The sequence below is a fragment of the Pseudorca crassidens genome, chromosome 2 (assembly GCF_039906515.1).
Source record: "Pseudorca crassidens isolate mPseCra1 chromosome 2, mPseCra1.hap1, whole genome shotgun sequence".
Lineage (NCBI taxonomy): Eukaryota > Metazoa > Chordata > Mammalia > Artiodactyla > Delphinidae > Pseudorca > Pseudorca crassidens.
In genome coordinates, this window is record NC_090297.1 from 81,036,933 (window position 1) to 81,054,548 (window position 17,616).

The following is a 17,616-nucleotide window of genomic DNA, read 5'->3' on the forward strand; positions in this document are numbered from 1 at the left end:
GTTGTTTGGTCTTAGTAGCAGGAATAGGTGTGACTTCGGACAAGTTATTTAGCCTTGGTGAGCCTATAATATGGGAATAATAATTTTCACAGAATAACTGTGAAGATTAAAATAATTATCCAAAAGATCTATACCTGGTTTAGCAACAACCACATAGAAAGCTTAATAAAAATGGGGAATATTTGCTTTACCTTGAAAAGCTACTGAGTGAATAGAACTAGAATTACTTTTGTGAGATTTTATGGATATAAAGCACATTAAAACTATTTTATTAAGACATAAAAATTGAGCAAAGCTGTATAATGCGGAAATATTTTTTAGTATAAGTGAACTATCTTCAGTCTGGAATAAATTTACCTATTCCTAGAACATCCACTGGAACACATCACCATCAAGAACAAGTGAAAACATAAAATTTGTATTCCAAAAACATTTTCAAATCAGCTGTTTAGCGTGCATTTTCGCGTGAAACAATACCGTAAATGGTAGCAAGGCTTCAAGGAACCCAGAGGAGCTTAGTCAACTGATAATTTGGGTGAACCATATGATTATACTTCTCAATATGTCAATACATAAATGAGTTCTGAGTACATTTCCTTTGGCTTCTAAATGAGATTAACTTTCTACCTCCTTCTATCTCCCTTTCCTGGCATTTAGAAAATATTCTTTGTCTGTAGTGGTCGGCAGCTGCAAGAAGACAGATCAGCATTGAAAAAGTAGATGGCTTATTCATTTCTGGAATCTACATTTTTGTTTTATGGCTCCGACTGAAATGTTTCTGATGTCCAATCTGCCTGAAAAAATTTCATTTTTCAAAACCCAGCCCAGATGCTGTTGCCATCTTATCCCTGTATGTTTCAAAGGAGGCTATATAGCATATGGTAGTTAAGTGCATGGATGGGCTTAAAGTCATATAGTCTAACATTCTACCTCTATCACTGACTAGTGTATGACCATGGGGAGTTATTTAATACCCCAGAACCTCAGTTTTATGACAAGTAAAGCATGAATAATAATGATGCTACCTATTTCAGAGGACTGTTGTGAAGATTAAAAGAAATAAAGGAAGTATAATACTTAGTACAGTGTCTGACACAGAGCAGCTGTTGAATGAATGGTAGCTACTATAATGCTATACTTTTCATTATGTATTACAATTTGTTTATTTGTACGCCTATATCCTTTGTTAGACTGTGAGCCCCTTGAGGCTATGGATTGTGTTTCAATCTTCTTTATCGTCAGTTCTAAACCCAGTGCCTTGTACAGAGTAGGTGCTGTGATGATAGATGGGTGAAAGGGCAGGAGGTGGGAAGATGGGATAATGAAAGCACTTAAATTGGGACCTTGGGTCTTTTCTATGTCTCCCACGAGGACAGAATGTAGGCTTAAGGGGAGGGTTTAACCACAGCTCCTGCCAGGTCTGGGGCAGCAAGAGTTTCCACAGTGGCTTCTGTGAAGCTCTTGGCAGGGTAAAAGGCTTCAAATTAAAAGATTGCTATGGTAGGTAGGTAATATTAGGAGCAAAATTAGGTGGTGAGGGTAGGAATCACAGGAGTTGGGAGTCACAGAAATCACATGGATGGATGACAGTAAGGTGCAGAAAGTGAAGCTAAATCTCTATTTGCAATGTTAACAGAGAGAGCCCTTGTGGCTAGGTCAACTGCAGAATTTACTTACTGGATATATGCAGATTCATGTGTCAAGGAGGACAACACAGTTAAAATATTGTCATTAATTGACATTCTTAGGATTTTAAACATCGATGACATGTTTTCTAATCTAATGTCTCTGTAAGCAGCACAGAAAAGAACAGGCCAAACTGGATTAGATCCTGGCTCAACCATTTATTATTTGCATCATCTTGGGAAAAGTTACTTAATCACTGTGAGTCTGTTTCCACATCCATTCAACTGAGGATACCACCATCACATGGGATTATTATGAAGATTAGTAGTAATAAATATGAAGTATCTGACACAATGCTTGGCCGACAGACCAATGAATAGTATCTATTATTGTTATTTTATAGATTAACAATATATTCAGCCATTCATAAAAAATAACCTGCTTAATCCTCTTTACTATTTCATCCAGCTAACTATGCTAAGTGGTCATAGCTGTTATAACATGTACAACATTGCTGTATCTTCAGGAAGATGAATCTACAAAGTTTGTCTCACTATTTCCTTCAATATTTAGAGAAGTACAAAGATCAGCTAACAAAGTGACTATTAACAGTCACATGCTCAAATACAACATTAACACTTAAAAGTCAATTCTTATGTTGAAAGCCAAAGATGCTGGCAAATTTTAGCATACAGACAAAAGTTAAGTTGGAGCAATTAGATTGACTTCAGTTATCTTTTTTTTTTTTACCACTGTGAAGTGCTATACACAAGAATGAAAAAAACACTAAAGAAGTGACAACTTGTTTAAACTTCTCAAGAACCTGGTCCAAAAAAGAGTAATTTTTATAGTAAGTTGACTACAACCATTTATCTCAGTTTAAATGTTCACTTGTTTTCACTTATCCTTTCTTTAGTTATAAAACTTTGAACAGGTGCATATATTAAAATCTGCTCAGAAAACATAATGAAAAGAAGTCTCCAACTGGAGACCTATAGTGGTTTCACATTATCTATAATAGTAAACTTAATCTCTTCTAGCTTTGAAGATTCACCATAAGCTGGCTCTATTCAGTCTAACCTTATTTCCACAACGCAGTCGCATTAATTCTTTTTTAAAAATAAATTTATTTATTTATTTTTGGCTGTGTTGGGTCTTCGTTGCAGCATGCGGGCTTTCTCTAGTTGTGGCATGTAAGCGGAGGCTACTCTTTGTTGCGGCGCGCAGGCTTCTCACTGCGGTGGCTTCTCTTGTTGCGGAGCATGGGCTCTAGGAGCGTGGGCTTCAGTAGTTGTGGCACGTGAGCTCAGTAGTTGTGGCTCATGGGCTCTAGAGTGCAGGCTCAGCAGCTGTGGCGCACGGGCTTAGCTGCTCCGTGGCATATGGGCTTTTCCCGGACCAGGGCTCGAACCCGTGTCCCCTGTGTTGGCCGGTGGATTCTTAACCACTGAGCCACCAGGGAAGCCTAGTCGCATTAATTCTTAATCAAATCTGGCCTCCTCTAAACTCCCAACCCCATACCCACTCTCACCTCTGTGTGCTTGTGTGGTCCCCAGCTGTACTCATTCTCCTCTCTACTATGCTTTCTAACTGGGACTTGGTTAAGCCCAGGACTCTGGCCTATTCTGAATCACCTAATTAGCATCTTATCAAAAACTGTTCTAGTTTTTAATTTGCACAATCTAGCTCTCTATTTTAACAGAAGAAACTTCTACCTGTTAAGTAATTTTCTTTTCATGTTTGCATAATATAAAAGATTGCTTTCACAAGCCACAGAAAAAAACCCTACCTACATTAAAGTTAAACCTCATGAACTATTATATTTTCTGCCATTCCTGATGAGGAGAATGAATGAATGAATGAATGAATTTATTTATTTATTTATTTATTTATTTATTTATTTATTTATTTCTTGCGGTATGCGGGCCTCTCACTGTTGTGGCCTCTCCCATTGTGGAACACAGGCTCCAGAAGCGCAGGCTCAGCGGCCATGGCTCACAGGCCCAGCCGCTCCGCGGCATGTGGGATCTTCCCGGACCGGGGCACAAACCCGTGTCCCCTGCATCGGCAGGCGGACTCTCAACCACTGTGCCACCAGGGATACCCGAGAATATCATTATTTTTAGTTAAGGTACATTCCTTATCACTAGATGTCAAAATTATAAATGGGAGATTGCTTTTAGTCATAATTTCCTTTGGGAAAATCTTTGAACATAAGGAATAATTCTTAAGGTTCTCAAAAGAATAAGGGTTTCTAGAACATGCTTACTTGTAACTTGTTCTTTCATTCATGGCTATCAGATCAGAACAGATTATAAAAAATGCACACGAATAGGTAAAGATTATACATGATCCTGAATCCCTCAAATGTTATCAGAGCTGAAAATCAATATTTATAGGCATGACCTCCCAAATTTCAGGACAAATTAAATTAAACCACATCTAAGATTTATCATTTTTGTTAATGTTTTGTTTTTTCATTCAGATTTTACTTAGATTGACTGCCTCCAGGAGGTATTACCCAAAACACTTAGACTTTCACTGAAGAGTGTAATACCAGGAAAGGGTAATATCCAAACTTTTTCCTTTGAGGTTTAAATTAATTTAGTGAAGAAAATGAGTTTCTTTCTTAACAAATGAGGTTTATGTTACCCATTCAAATCTCATCACTGTGAATAAACATTATTGTACAAATAATTCAAGGTAAGAAACACACTTTTCCATTCATGTTTAGCCAGATATTTATCATTAAAAAAAAAAGGAAACTGACCTAGAACCACATTAATAAAAAGTGTCTCTCTAATCAAAACACATTATTTTAAATAATTTAAATTACCTAGTATACTATCTAGTAAAACTATCTGAAAATTTCATGAGCTGAATCTCACAGATTCAAGGCAGTGCCAGTTTAAAAAGTATTCAGATACTAAGAAATCTGTTAACTGATATTAGGCAAGTATCCTTTTTTGCAATCTCGGTAATACCGCTTGGGAAAAAGAAGAGTAAAAAAAACTTCCCTCTATCCACAACGGTAAATACCACAAATCTACTATAGAAGTAAAAAGAAAATTTTCGTTTAATTTAAGTAACTTTGACGCCTAGACAAACTACCTTTTCAGATCACAATAAAAAAGTGAAATATTTGCCATACAAATATTAATTGATCGTTTCAGATCATGATTAAAGCGGTTTAAGGAAAATAAATCCTCAATATTGGAACAGAAAAATTCATGTTAAAAAGAAGATAATCTTCCAAAATATTATTATGAATCATAATCAAAGATTCACAGAAAATATTTACCATGAAAGAGTCAGTCATAAGCAATAATAAAGTGTTGTGTCAATACAGAGGAAGGAAGAAAGAAATATGTGAAGATCAAAATTTATCACTTACCTCATGATTCAGCTCTGCTATCTGATCTTTCAGTTCCCTAATGTACTGGTTAGAATCAGACTTGTTAAGCTGTCCTTGAAGCTTTCCTTCTTCTTTCTGTTTTGTGACAATACAACAAAGCAAAATCAAGAGACAATTTTCACAGCATATACTCGAACATTTGAAGATACAGGACAGCATAAGGGCATATCCTTTAATTGGCTAAATTCTGAACAAATCTATTCTCAAACTATTTCTGTACAATAATTAATAGTAAACTATATTGAATATTTCTAAATAGTGCTTATTAATTATATTAATACAATTTATAAAATGTACCTTTTGAGAGACTCTTAGAAATCAATAATCAAATGGGTCTACTAGTGAAAAAAATTACCCTAGAATTCAGAAGCCATTTATCCAGTTATTTTGAGGGCAAATGTTTTTCTATCCGTTCTGTAAGAGATTCAATGCTTAGCTGAGAAGGTTGTAAGCCTCCTACAGCTACACTACGAACCTGCTTTTGCTGGGGAACAGAGAAGGAAAAAAAACAGGTTCTCCAAACCACTCTTAAAAGGGGAGGACAGCTCTGAATCTCTTCTGTTTAATTAGTTCAGGAATGTGATTAAAAGGTGCTCCAATCCTAAGAACTAGTTCTAGAATCATGCTGGGATCATTTTCCAGGGAAGTAGACTAGGAAGGGGAGGAGCTGCCTTTTTCTTATACCACCTGAAAACAAATGTACTTTGAAGGTAAAGAACTTATTAAAGAGTGAAAACAGGATTGTTTTTGTTATCTCCAGATTATTTGTTTAGGAAGTTGATGCTTAAAATGTTAAGAAGCTCTGATGCAGAGACATCTACTGAAACTACTCATGCCAGAAAAGTACCAATTCACTTTCAATAGTCATCACTCAGTTTCCTTCCATGGAGACAACCACTGCTGACAGTTTTTTTAGTGTAGTCTTTCCATGGTATTTTCTACATATATAATCAAACACACATGTATACCCACATATTTTTACTCATACTACTGACACTATACAAGCTGTTCTACACTTGCTATTATCTCTCAAGAATACAACTTGAAGATCATTCAATATCAGTATACATAGAGCAGAAAGATAATACATTTTGATTTGAAAGAGCTCTGAAGTTCCTGTAAAAGTTATCTTAGTGGTATCTAAATATTTATCGGTTTTTTAAAAGTAGGTTTTAAAAGGTGCCTTAGGTTCTGTACAATTACCTTGTAATGGGTTGTAGTGAAGAGCATTTTCCAATGTGGAAAATGTTTCTTCCCACTCACAGTAAGAAGGGACCTTGGACATTATCCGGTTTGGACCTCTGACTGCAGCCAAATCCAGCCTCTACTTTTCTTCTACACACCTTCCCCTAACATCCTTGGCAGAAAGAAGAACTAGACAGAGCTGCTCCGGCAACAGAATGGGTAGCTCCTCTGCAGAGTCAGGGCACCATGCCAACAGGATTGCTCTTCTGTGTTAAACTATCTTTGCCACCTTTATTTCATTCTTATGTACCCTTAGCGTGTTCTGCAAATCCTTTCATCAAGTTATTCCTATACATACCTATTATTTTATTTTTTTCTTTTGGCAACCTGCCTTAAAAACCTTTTACTGGAATTTGGCCTGCTAAAGCAGTTTGATGTAACCAATGTTTGTATAGATGTAAAAGAAAAACTACTGTTTCTACAGGCTTTAAAACTTTTCTTATACAATTAAACACATGAATATCACATATAATCATCTAAGCAAAGAACTAACTTAACAATTACTATATTCCAAATATGCAGGGCTTCTTAAATATATACAAGAGATACCTTATGGTTTTCAGCCACATTCCCATATATTTTTTTTTTGTGGGGCGGGGTTCGCGGGCCTCTCACTGCTGTGGCCTCTCCCGTTGCGGAGCACAGCCTCCGGATGCGCAGGCTCAGCGGCCATGGCTCATGGGCCCAGCCGCTCCGCGGCATGTGGGATCTTCCCGGACCGGGGCACGAGCCCGTGTCCCCTGCATCGGCAGGCAGACCCTCAACCACTGTGCCACCAGGGAAGCCCCACACTCCCATATTTAAGAAAAAAATTTTTTTGAAGATTTAGTTATAAGTATTAGTATGATGGCCAGATAAATGATAGCAGAACCAATAGAACAGCAGGGATACCAAGTCAGGATCCTAATCAAACCATCTCTGAAGCCTTCCTTACCTGTTTTTTCAGGTACATGAACCAATAAAGTCTCTTTATTATTTAAACCAGTTCGAATATGGATTTGTCCCTTGCAATCAAAAAAAAAATAAAAGCTAACATATCTTGAGCACTTATTAGACCTTCACAATTGAGGTTCCCCACAGGAATTAAGCCCTAATGCCTAAAGCATCATTGTATGTAATGATTTAACTTACCTCCTATGCATCTAAAATCGTACTAGCTATGTACCATCCTTAGAAGAATCGAGAAAATAGTTACTCAGTTTTCTGTAGGACTTAATTCTCTTGTGGAGCTGTGGTGGAGAAAGACTGGGGCTTACAATGAGTTAGGAATTGTTCTAAGCCCTTTATATGTAATCATCACAACAATTCTGTGTAATAGGTATTATTTTTATTCATATTTCCTAGATAAGGAAACTTAAATGAAAGGCTGAGTGAACTGTCTGCGTAAGAGTCACAGCAACAGTTGACACATTTTTCACCTTAAATTTACAGCACTATGAACATGAGAAATAATGAAACAGAAGAGAATATATGGAAATCTATGCAAAGGATCACACAAATTAGCTTTCTTGGATTTGTTACAAAAATCTTTATGTATTTATTTCAGCCTCTGCTGATTTAAACGGTAATTGCAATATCAAAAGAATTAAAGATAAAATGCTAGAGCAGGGACTTCCCTGATGGCGCAGTGGTTAAGAATCCGCCTGCCAATGCAGGGAACATAGGTTTGATCCCTGGTCTGGGAAGATCCCACATGCCACGAAGCAACTAAGCCAGGACGCCACAACTACTGCGCCTGCGCTCTAGGGCCCACGTGCCGCAACTACTGAGCCCGCGTGCTGCAATTACTGAAGCCTGCGCACCTAGAGCCCATGCTCCGCAACAAGAGAAGCCCGCCCACCGCAAGGAAGAGTAGGCCCCGCTGCCCACAACTAGAGAAAGCCTGCGCGCAGCAACGAAGACCCAATGCAGCCAAAAATAAAAACAAAAAACTATAGCAACTTGCATTTATGGCCCTAAGCTAATGACCCATATTATCAATTTACAGTTGTCCAATACCACTTACATGTACTTATACCTGCATCTTACTTTTAATCACTCCACTTTTTAAATGAAATATTTCAAAGGCACAGAATAAGAACAAAAGAGTATTATAATAAAGACTAATGAACGCACCACCCACATTCAGCCTGTTTCATAACCATCTCATTCTAAGATTTTCCTTGGCTCTAGACTTCCTCCGCCTTAGTGCTGTATATCTCAAAGATGGCAAAGATGATGTTAAGCAGAAGGGATTAAGTAGTGAGTGCATGAGAGAAGGAATAATGTAGGAAAAAAATTTTTGGAGGAAGAATAGTCATTGATGTAAATAAATGAAGCCGTTATTCTTATAGAAAGTACTTTCTAAATCCCATGTGTGACATGAGAAATGGCAGCAGAAATTTAGTAAGTAAATATACTTCCAAAGCAGGGTAATTTGATAAGAATTACTCATTTTAACATGTGTTCAGCTGTCCTTTTTGATGGCTTTAAATTTTAGTCTAATTTTACTATCATGTCATATTAATTCCCTTGAAATGGTTGATTAAATGGAAAGTGCAATCCACTACTAGGGAGAAATCCTTCTGAATGAAATAAGCTAAATGTTTATGGTTTGGAATCAGACTTGGAGAAAGGTGATTTTAAATCAGGTCCCCAGTAAAGGCAAAGGTCTTGAGGATTTTGAACACTGCATAGCAATATCATCATGTGGGATAACATAAAATTTTCAGGGCAAATAAAACGACAAAGCCCAAGGTAAGCTCTAATATTGTAGGAAAGAAGCTCAAGAACGCAGAAATGCTTTAGGTCTGAATGGCTGTAGAATGACCAGTAACAATAATATCATTTCTTCCCTACAGGAAAACTTGCATGAAAAAAATGCTTGACAAGATAGAAATCATTAAATCTGTTTTACAGAAAGCGATCAAGGGACTTCCCTGGTGGTGCAGTGGTTAAGAATCCGGCTGCCAATGCAGGGCACACAGGTTCCTTCCCTGATCCGGGAAGATCCCACATGTGGCGGAGCAACTAAGCCTGTGAGCCACAACTACTGAGCCTGCGCTCTAGAGCCCGTGAGGCACAACTACTGAGCCCGCGTGCCACAACTAATGAAGCCCACGCACCTAGAGCCTGTGTTGCGCAACAAGAGAAGCCTCCGCGAGGAGCCCACACACCACAACGAAGAGTAGCCCCCGCTCGTCACAACTAGAGATAGCCCATGCGCAGCAACGAAGACCCAACGCAGCCAAAAATAAATAAATAAAATAAATTAAAAAAAATTTTTTTTTAAAGCGATCAAGTGACTCCAAAGATTTGTTTCTTCCAAAGGTGGGTCTTTGTAGGGTTTGGCTAAAAAGTTTGTTATAGCACTTTGATTTCTTTGGAGGAAAGGTAGTGTTTAGTGAAAAACGGCAGCTAAGAAATTTTACAATAAAAAATGGAATGCTTTTAGCTTAAAAAAAAGACTCCTGAAAGATATTTGTGAAAATCAAAGAAGCCCTCTTAAGATTTTATGACTAAAAAAATGGTGTTCTTTGAATTTCTATTAACTGCAGAAAAAAAGCATAATTTCAAAGAGAAACACTTTATATGTTTGATCAAATCTAATTGCATGTAGTTGTTCTTTTTAGATTTAAATACAAAGGTTACTATTGGGTTTTTTTTTTTTTTTGCAATATTTTTACAAACAAAAAGATTCTGATGCCCATCAAACCACTCTTTCTGTGGACAGACAGACAGATACCCCAATAAACAACCCACTGTTTCTGTGGACAGACAGACAGATACCCCAATAAACAACCTATAAGGCACACTGGCTAAACTGAAGAAAGAGGAAGGGTGATTAAGCAACTCCAGGCTCTAGCAGTGACCCCAGGAGAAGACAATCACCATCCTGGCACACTTGTCACACATTAGTAGCACACCAGTGTGACAGACACAACAGCTGGAAAGCTCTGCTTGGGGCATTTTGATTCAATAGTCTGCTTTAAGGGAATATAGCTGATATTTCAAAAATAGAAGTAAAAACTGAGAGATGCCCTAAATGCTATTTAATACATTGAAATGTATAAAAATGACCTTTTATCTAAAAGTCTGTGATTTTTATGTTCTACAAATAGGGTCTCATTTAAATATGTTAATATAAAGCCTTTTAAGGATGCTTTTTAAATGTTAAAACTGAATAACTGTATATTTCTAACACCCCAAAATACAATTAACTATTATATTCTAATAAGTGGATATCAATTTGATTTCACTTCTGAGGCAGTTCATTCAATTTTCTAATGTTTAAGATTTTTTTGCAAGTATTTTTATAGCTTTCTGTTTTCAAGCAATGTCCACATGGTTCTTTCTGATAAGCAGGTGGGAAAATGTCAGCTACGCTAATAAATTTACCAGGAACCTGCATTTTCTTGAGGTTTTCTTTTGGTCCAACTGATAACAAAAACATATTGCCAGTTAACTGGTTTCCTAAGCAAAACTAATAAGGTAAGTAACAAACTTAAAGAGATCCAACATATAAACAATTTTGGCAATTGTCAGTAATTTCAGTGAACAGACCTTAAATATATATCTTTTTTCACACAGCAAAAGAAACTATATCAAGAGAGCATAAAGTAACTTTATGAAAGTTTTAAATGCATATTTCACTCTTAGATCTATCTTTGAATGATTATTTTAGGAATTACCATTATGAAGTCTAAAATAATCTAATTCATATTAAGGCCTTAAGCCACTGAGCTTTATATATGAGCCTCTTGGTCAAAAGGTCATTAATAACTCTGGTTAATAATACGCAAGCTTAAGTGACTGGGGTAAAGTATGACAACTTTAACTTACTCTGACATGCATCAAAAATATAAGTGAGCTAGAATGGTGGATGGGTAAGCAACATTTAAAACATATATCAAAATATTTAAAAGCAACATTTAAAACATATATCAAAATATTAGTTTTAGAATGGAGGTGGTGAGTTTATGATGTTCACTATACAATTCTTTCAACTTCTGTATGTTTGAAATTTTTCATAATAAAATATGGGGAGGAAGTCATCGATAAAAAGCAATTAATTTCCTCTCCCTCCCCAGCCTGCTAAAAAGTAAGCACTTGGTCCACACTGTTCTTCATTTTCATATGTGAAAAGACACATATCTACCAAAGGTTACTTAATGTTTCTTCATTTAAAAATCCATGTTTTGCTCTAGAATGGATACTACTTTCTTCACATTTTACTGAAAACTTAAGAAACTAAAAAGCAATATGATTAAATCATACAATTAGTACTTCATTAAAACAATATAATTTTGGAGCAGGCTAAATTATAGTTCATCTCTATAATATTTTGTAGTAGATTTTATGGGTGTTACCTCAAGATCCATTCTCTCTCCCTCATTATGTAGTGGTGACAGAATTGGAATTATCCTGATCCTTAATTCCACAGGTATGCCCTGATTGGTGGGGTTTAACTCAAACAAGATGATCACATCTATTTTGCACAGTGATTGGTTCAGGGGTTTCTCAAAGTGTGACACTCAAAAGTTTTGCTGGAAAGTATGGGGTACAGTTTCTTATTCTGGATATTACGATAGGTGGGTATAAAGCTCACCGGTAAGCCATTTTAGCACAATAAGGAAAACCTCCTGAAGATAAAAATGACAAGGAGGGCTGAGCCTTAAGAATCATGGTTAAATACAACAAAATGGAGCTCAAACCAAACTTTTCCTGAAGCACACCCTACTTCTGGACTTTTCAGGCATGTAAGCCAATAAATCCCCTTTATTATTTAAGCCATATTATTTATGCCATTAACAAATCCAGAATTGGGTTGCCTGCAATAAAAACATCCTAATAAATATTTTAAAAAATATGGCTAAGTAAATAAACACCATGATATAAACAACATAATCTATGAAATGCTTAAAACAATGATTCCAAATGATGATTATGGAAAAAAAAATCACTTTGGGAGTTTTGTAAACATATAGATTAAGAGAACCAATTTCTGACCTACTGAATTCTAAATGTCTGGGAATGGAGCTTGAAAATCAGTATACTTTGAAAGCTAAACAAGTGGTGTTTCTGACATAACCAGCGTGACATAAACTACACTTGAAACGCACTGGTTTGAACCATCTTTGAAAATTAACTATTTTTTTTAAACACAAATTCAAAATTCTATTTATATGCCAATTATAAAATGCTTAATTTTTACCCTATTTCTTAAAAATCTCGAATATTTTATGAGTTGACACTCATTACAGAATTTACTTAGTATAAATTTACATATAATAAAAGAGATGTTTTTACAACTACCACAATGGTGAATGTGGTAAATGACCAAGACTGATAAACTTATCTACAAATAGTCGCTACATTTCCAGAGAGAATATATTTAAAAACAAAAATAGAGGAAAACTGTCAAGGGTTCTTTAATTTCTTTCAATTCTGCTATCAGTTTCACTTCACATTATTTCTGTGATAGTTTCAGCTGGTCAGTTCCCTGTCTGCAGAGGTTGGTTCAATTTTGAACTCAAATCCCTGTCTTGGTTAACGTAGCTCTCAAACAGAAAATATGATTTAAAGTTTGGTAATGCATGATGAGGAACTAAATAAAATGTTTAGGATCTGAGAAAATTCCACATGTATGACCCCTATGACTGAAAACTAACTGTTCTAAAGAATGAAGAAAAACCAAAGATTTGGGGACCAACAAAATAATTCTTTTAAAACTTAAAGTACCAATATTATGAGGAGATATGGCAATAAATAAGGGAAATATGGAGTCCAATTCTCTAAACTTTTTTAAATCAGGTAACAGACTGTTATAGCCCCAAAGCTATGTGCTTTAATATAACACATATAAATGTGTATAGAGGAATATTTTACTTAGAGCAGTGATTCTGGTGTTCAACTACCTAGACGGTTGATTAACGACCTTCGGCATATACTTTCACCTGTTTTTGTCCCTGCAACCTTTGGGAGCTCTAATCACAGAAAGGATGAGGTAGAGATGGACTGTGCTCAGGATATGTAAAATATTCTGTTACCTGAATATTTTCAATCTGTTGATTGAAAAATCATAAATGCTGTGCTCAGCAGGAAATAAGTGAATTATGTATTTGTGTAAGTCACAGCAGAAAGTGGACATTTTAATTAGAAATACCTTCACCTACGTCTACTGTACTCCAACATACTATTTAAAAAGGTTGAACAATTAAGTATGGTAATGCATATCAAGCTAAAAGATTGAAGAGAAAACATGAAATGTTTACCGTATAGCTCTAAGCAGCATGTTTTTACGTGTTATGTTGCAGCAAAACTGAGATAAATATGTTGTTAAGTTGCTTTGAACAAGTGTTTGAGAGAAAAGTGTGGTTTAGCAGTGGACAACATTAAAAAATATTGTGGCAGTGAGAAAAGAGGAGGCAGGGGCCCTGGTTTGTTTAAATTCATGAATTAGCCTCATTTTAAAAGAGAAGTTGTAATAGGCATGCCTAAGAGTCCATTCTTGTTTATTTGTTTCTTTATCTATGTTTTTAAGGCTGGTTATAACTTACCCCTATCCTGCCACAGGAAGGACACTTCCTTAGACAGGAAGATAGCAGATTTTAAAAAGCTGTGTTTCAAGCCATAGGCTTTTTAATGCTCTACACAACCAGATAATTTGCTTAGAGGGTTTTTGTTTTGTTTTTGTTTTTTTTTAAAAGAATTTAACCAGTTAACACCCATTTAATATACTAGATGTGTAGATGAAGGTAGCAGAAAGCACCCTATATCAAATATAAAAGCATCTAGTCTATCATTAACATCTTGCAAAATTTTTCTCTAGCTTTTTAATTTTTAAAATTTTCAAATCTACAGAAGAGCTGAAATAATAGTACAATACCCATATACCCCTTAGTTATAGTCACCAATTACTATTTTGCCACATTTGCTTTTGTTTTTCCTATTTGTGTATTTTCTGAAACATCTGAATGTAAATTGCAGATATGACATTTCACTACTATATATTTCAGCATGCATCTCCTAAAAGAAACCAAATGTCCTTACAACACCTAAATTAATAGTAATTTCACAGCATCATTAAACATGTACTTCCTATTCAGACTTTCCTGAAAGGGCCCAAAATGTTTATTATCCACAATTGAACCAAGGTTCATGGTTACATTTGGTTATTATATCTCTTTAGCCTTTTTTAATCTAAAGTAGTACTTTTGCCTTTTTTCCCCATGATATTGTTGATATTTTAAGAGTCAAAGCTGAAATAGAAAAATTTCCCATTCGAATGAAAACAAGTACTGTTTTTATTCCTTTTTTCAAATCAAACAGGTAACAGAGTAAAACTAATATAATGTATATTTAATGGTTGGTTGGGTCAAGGGAGTAAATATAGAAGACATGGGCACAGAAATTTAAATATCTGAAGCCAAAGACTCAGCATATTTATAGGAATACAGCATTTTATATATTACCCTTGTAAATATTTACTCTATTATTTATATGTATTTGGTAAAAGATAAACATTATAAATATTAGCAGTTATGATTTCTTGCCTCTTATTAATAGATTAACGTGTTTAACATTTCACTCCTAAGAGGTCCAAAGAACTCTATTTTTTTTTACAGGCTCCTGACGCGCAGGCTCAGCGGCCATGGCTCACGGGCCCAGCCGCTCCGCGGCATGTGGGATCTTCCCGGACCGGGGCACGAACCCGCGTCCCCTGCATCGGCAGGCGGACTCTCAACCACTGCGCCACCAGGGAAGCCCAGAACTCTCTATATTTAACATCACTTTAAACACACAAAACCCTTTGTAAAAATATTCTATAAAGTAGGTAGATGACTTTAAATTCTGGGAAAAGCATAGTGTTCATCACAAAGAAATCTCTAAGAAAGAGAAGACTTGTCATAAAAGAAAGCATAAAACAACCACTCATTAAGCTTTATCTTGCTCACTGAGATAGTGCTCACAGCTGGAAAACTGTGTAACTGAAGAAAATGTGATTCACCTTCTGGAGAGGTGGAACTGTCATATTTTAATACCCTTATATTCCATGTCATGGGGGTTATCATCTCAGTGAAAGATTTATCTCTATTTTTGTTTCTTGGTTTTGTTTTTTTTGTTTCTAATACCACAAACTTAAATTCCAAATAGGTATTCTTATGCACTGTAAAGCAGCTTCTGTCTCACTTGTTCCTTATGAGGAAAGGATATATGGTAATGTATCCCATTTACTAAGGATAAACACTGTTATGCCAGGCTGAGTAAACACCTGACAAACCCTTTTGGGGAGTACTGTCTTGGGAAACCAAGACTTTCGAAGAATTAGTTACAAAAAGCCTTTCTAGATCTATGCAAACATCATTTCATCGCTTTGTCATTCTACTGCCCATCACTTTTATTTCTCTAGATTGTCTTCTCCCAGCTTGATGATGATTACGACCTAGGCCTGTTATTTCCATCCTCTGGATTCTTACTACCACTTCCTTCTCTTAGCCAGATTTTCTCCAGACTGACAGACTAATAATAAGCCCTCTCTTTTGGCCTGGTGCTTTACCTGATTATTGTCCTCACAGGTGGTTTGATCTAAGCACAGCCCGGCCTCAACAACACTAAAAGATTAGACAGACTAGTGGCTTACCTGTCAAAGATCACATGGCTAGCCAGGGACAGAAACCAGATTTCATTCCTAGTGCCTTAATTGTAAGACAAATCACAGCAGGATATGTGCTAGAATTATTTTCCCAAAATTGGTGTTGCTTATGTTACTCATTTATCTTTTTCTGGACCCTCTGTACAGAGTGTTAGTAAGCCAAAGCTGGGGAGTTCAGTCCTTAGCTGTCAAAATTTCTCATCTACCTTCCTTAGCATCAGATGACCATATACATGGCTCTTATATATTCACCTCATGGATAAAACATGTTTTTCTGTGCCCTGTTTAAAGAATCCATGCAGAGCTGATTTTGCCAAAAAGCATCTTTATCAACTTATTAGACTGTTAAGAGTATTAAAACTTGATAGGGGGACTTCCCTGGAGGTCCAGTGGTTAAGAATTCGCCTTCCATTGCAGGGGGTATGGGTTGGGGAACTAAGATCCTGCATGCTGTGCAGCTCAGCGGAAAAACAAAACAAAACAAACAAAAAGATAAATCAAAGACAGCCCATGTAAAGATAATATCAATAATACTTTATAAATTTCAAATTAGTAACTCATATATAAAATTAATTTCCTTTCTCAACTATTTCAATGAGGTGGTCTGGCCTGGCTGTGATTAATACAGTAGAAAAAAACAGGAAAAATATTTTAATTGAAAAAAAAACATAAAGAGAGTAACAATCATTTCTATTCATACTCCTCAGAATTGATCAATGTTAACATCTTGGAATACATGCAGCCAGATTTTTTTTTTAATAAAAATAACTGTTTCTGTAAAATTATATGTTTGCCTTAAGCAACTTGGACGGTGGTAAAAATACAAAAATGAAAATTAAACATTAAATATTAGCTAAAATTAATAGGAAAAGAAAGTACAGTGAATGCCAAGTGTTTCTTCAATATGAGAGGTAATTTCCTTTTTTTAAAAAAAAACCTCTACATTTAAGGGATAACAAAAAAACATTAAGATGTTAGAAGTCTGCATTTTTATTACATGCTTTAAATGTATGTGGTATTGATTGACTATCTTGCTGGGATATGAGTGCATTTATACCTGCCTTCATATCCCCTCTCCCTCCACTTCCAGATTTTTGTTAGCTGTTATTTTTACACTGTCAAAGTTTATTTAAAAAAAACTCTCTCACCTGTAATCATTATTCCCATATTTGTTTAGTATTAGTTCCGTATTTAAACAGATTCAACATTTACCACCCATCTTTTCAAATAGTGCCCACATTTCATAGTTCTTTATTTTGACTTGTTTTAAGCTGGATTTCACTATCCAGTAATTTTTTCAAGATTATGAGAATAGTATCCTAGCAATCTTTTCACACTGGAAAATAACAATCTATTTCTTCAAAATATCTGGATGACACATTGTTTAGCTATAACATTTTTGGGTCAGCCAAACTCAGAATGTTGTAGACTAGTACTAAGACAACTTTCTGTGGTGATGGAAATGTTCTCCATCTGCACTGTCTAATATGTTAGCTAGGAGCTACTGTGCAAAATGAGGCTATGACCACATTGGCTGGCTAGTGGCTATCATATTGGAGAGTGCAGCATAGCCATTGTTCTGCTGATTTCTGGCATTGAATATGCTGTGAGAAATCTGGAGGACAAGTCTTAATCTTCCCATACAACTTTGTAGGTAATTTGCTCTAAGTGTTTAAGGAGCATTCTGTGTCAAATT

The 17,616-nt window shown here is 35.8% G+C and overlaps 1 protein-coding gene across 8 annotated transcripts in view; it reads right to left on the minus strand.

Annotated features, from left to right (window-relative positions):
- EVI5 (ecotropic viral integration site 5) overlaps positions 1-17,616 on the minus strand; it is a 214,386-nt gene that overhangs the window by 26,175 nt on the left and 170,595 nt on the right. For all 8 annotated transcript variants that reach the window (XM_067726948.1, XM_067726950.1, XM_067726944.1 and 5 more), the window contains one exon: positions 5,021-5,116. In XM_067726948.1, coding sequence (XP_067583049.1) covers positions 5,021-5,116 — 96 coding nt within the window. The remainder of the gene's footprint in view (positions 1-5,020; positions 5,117-17,616) is intronic.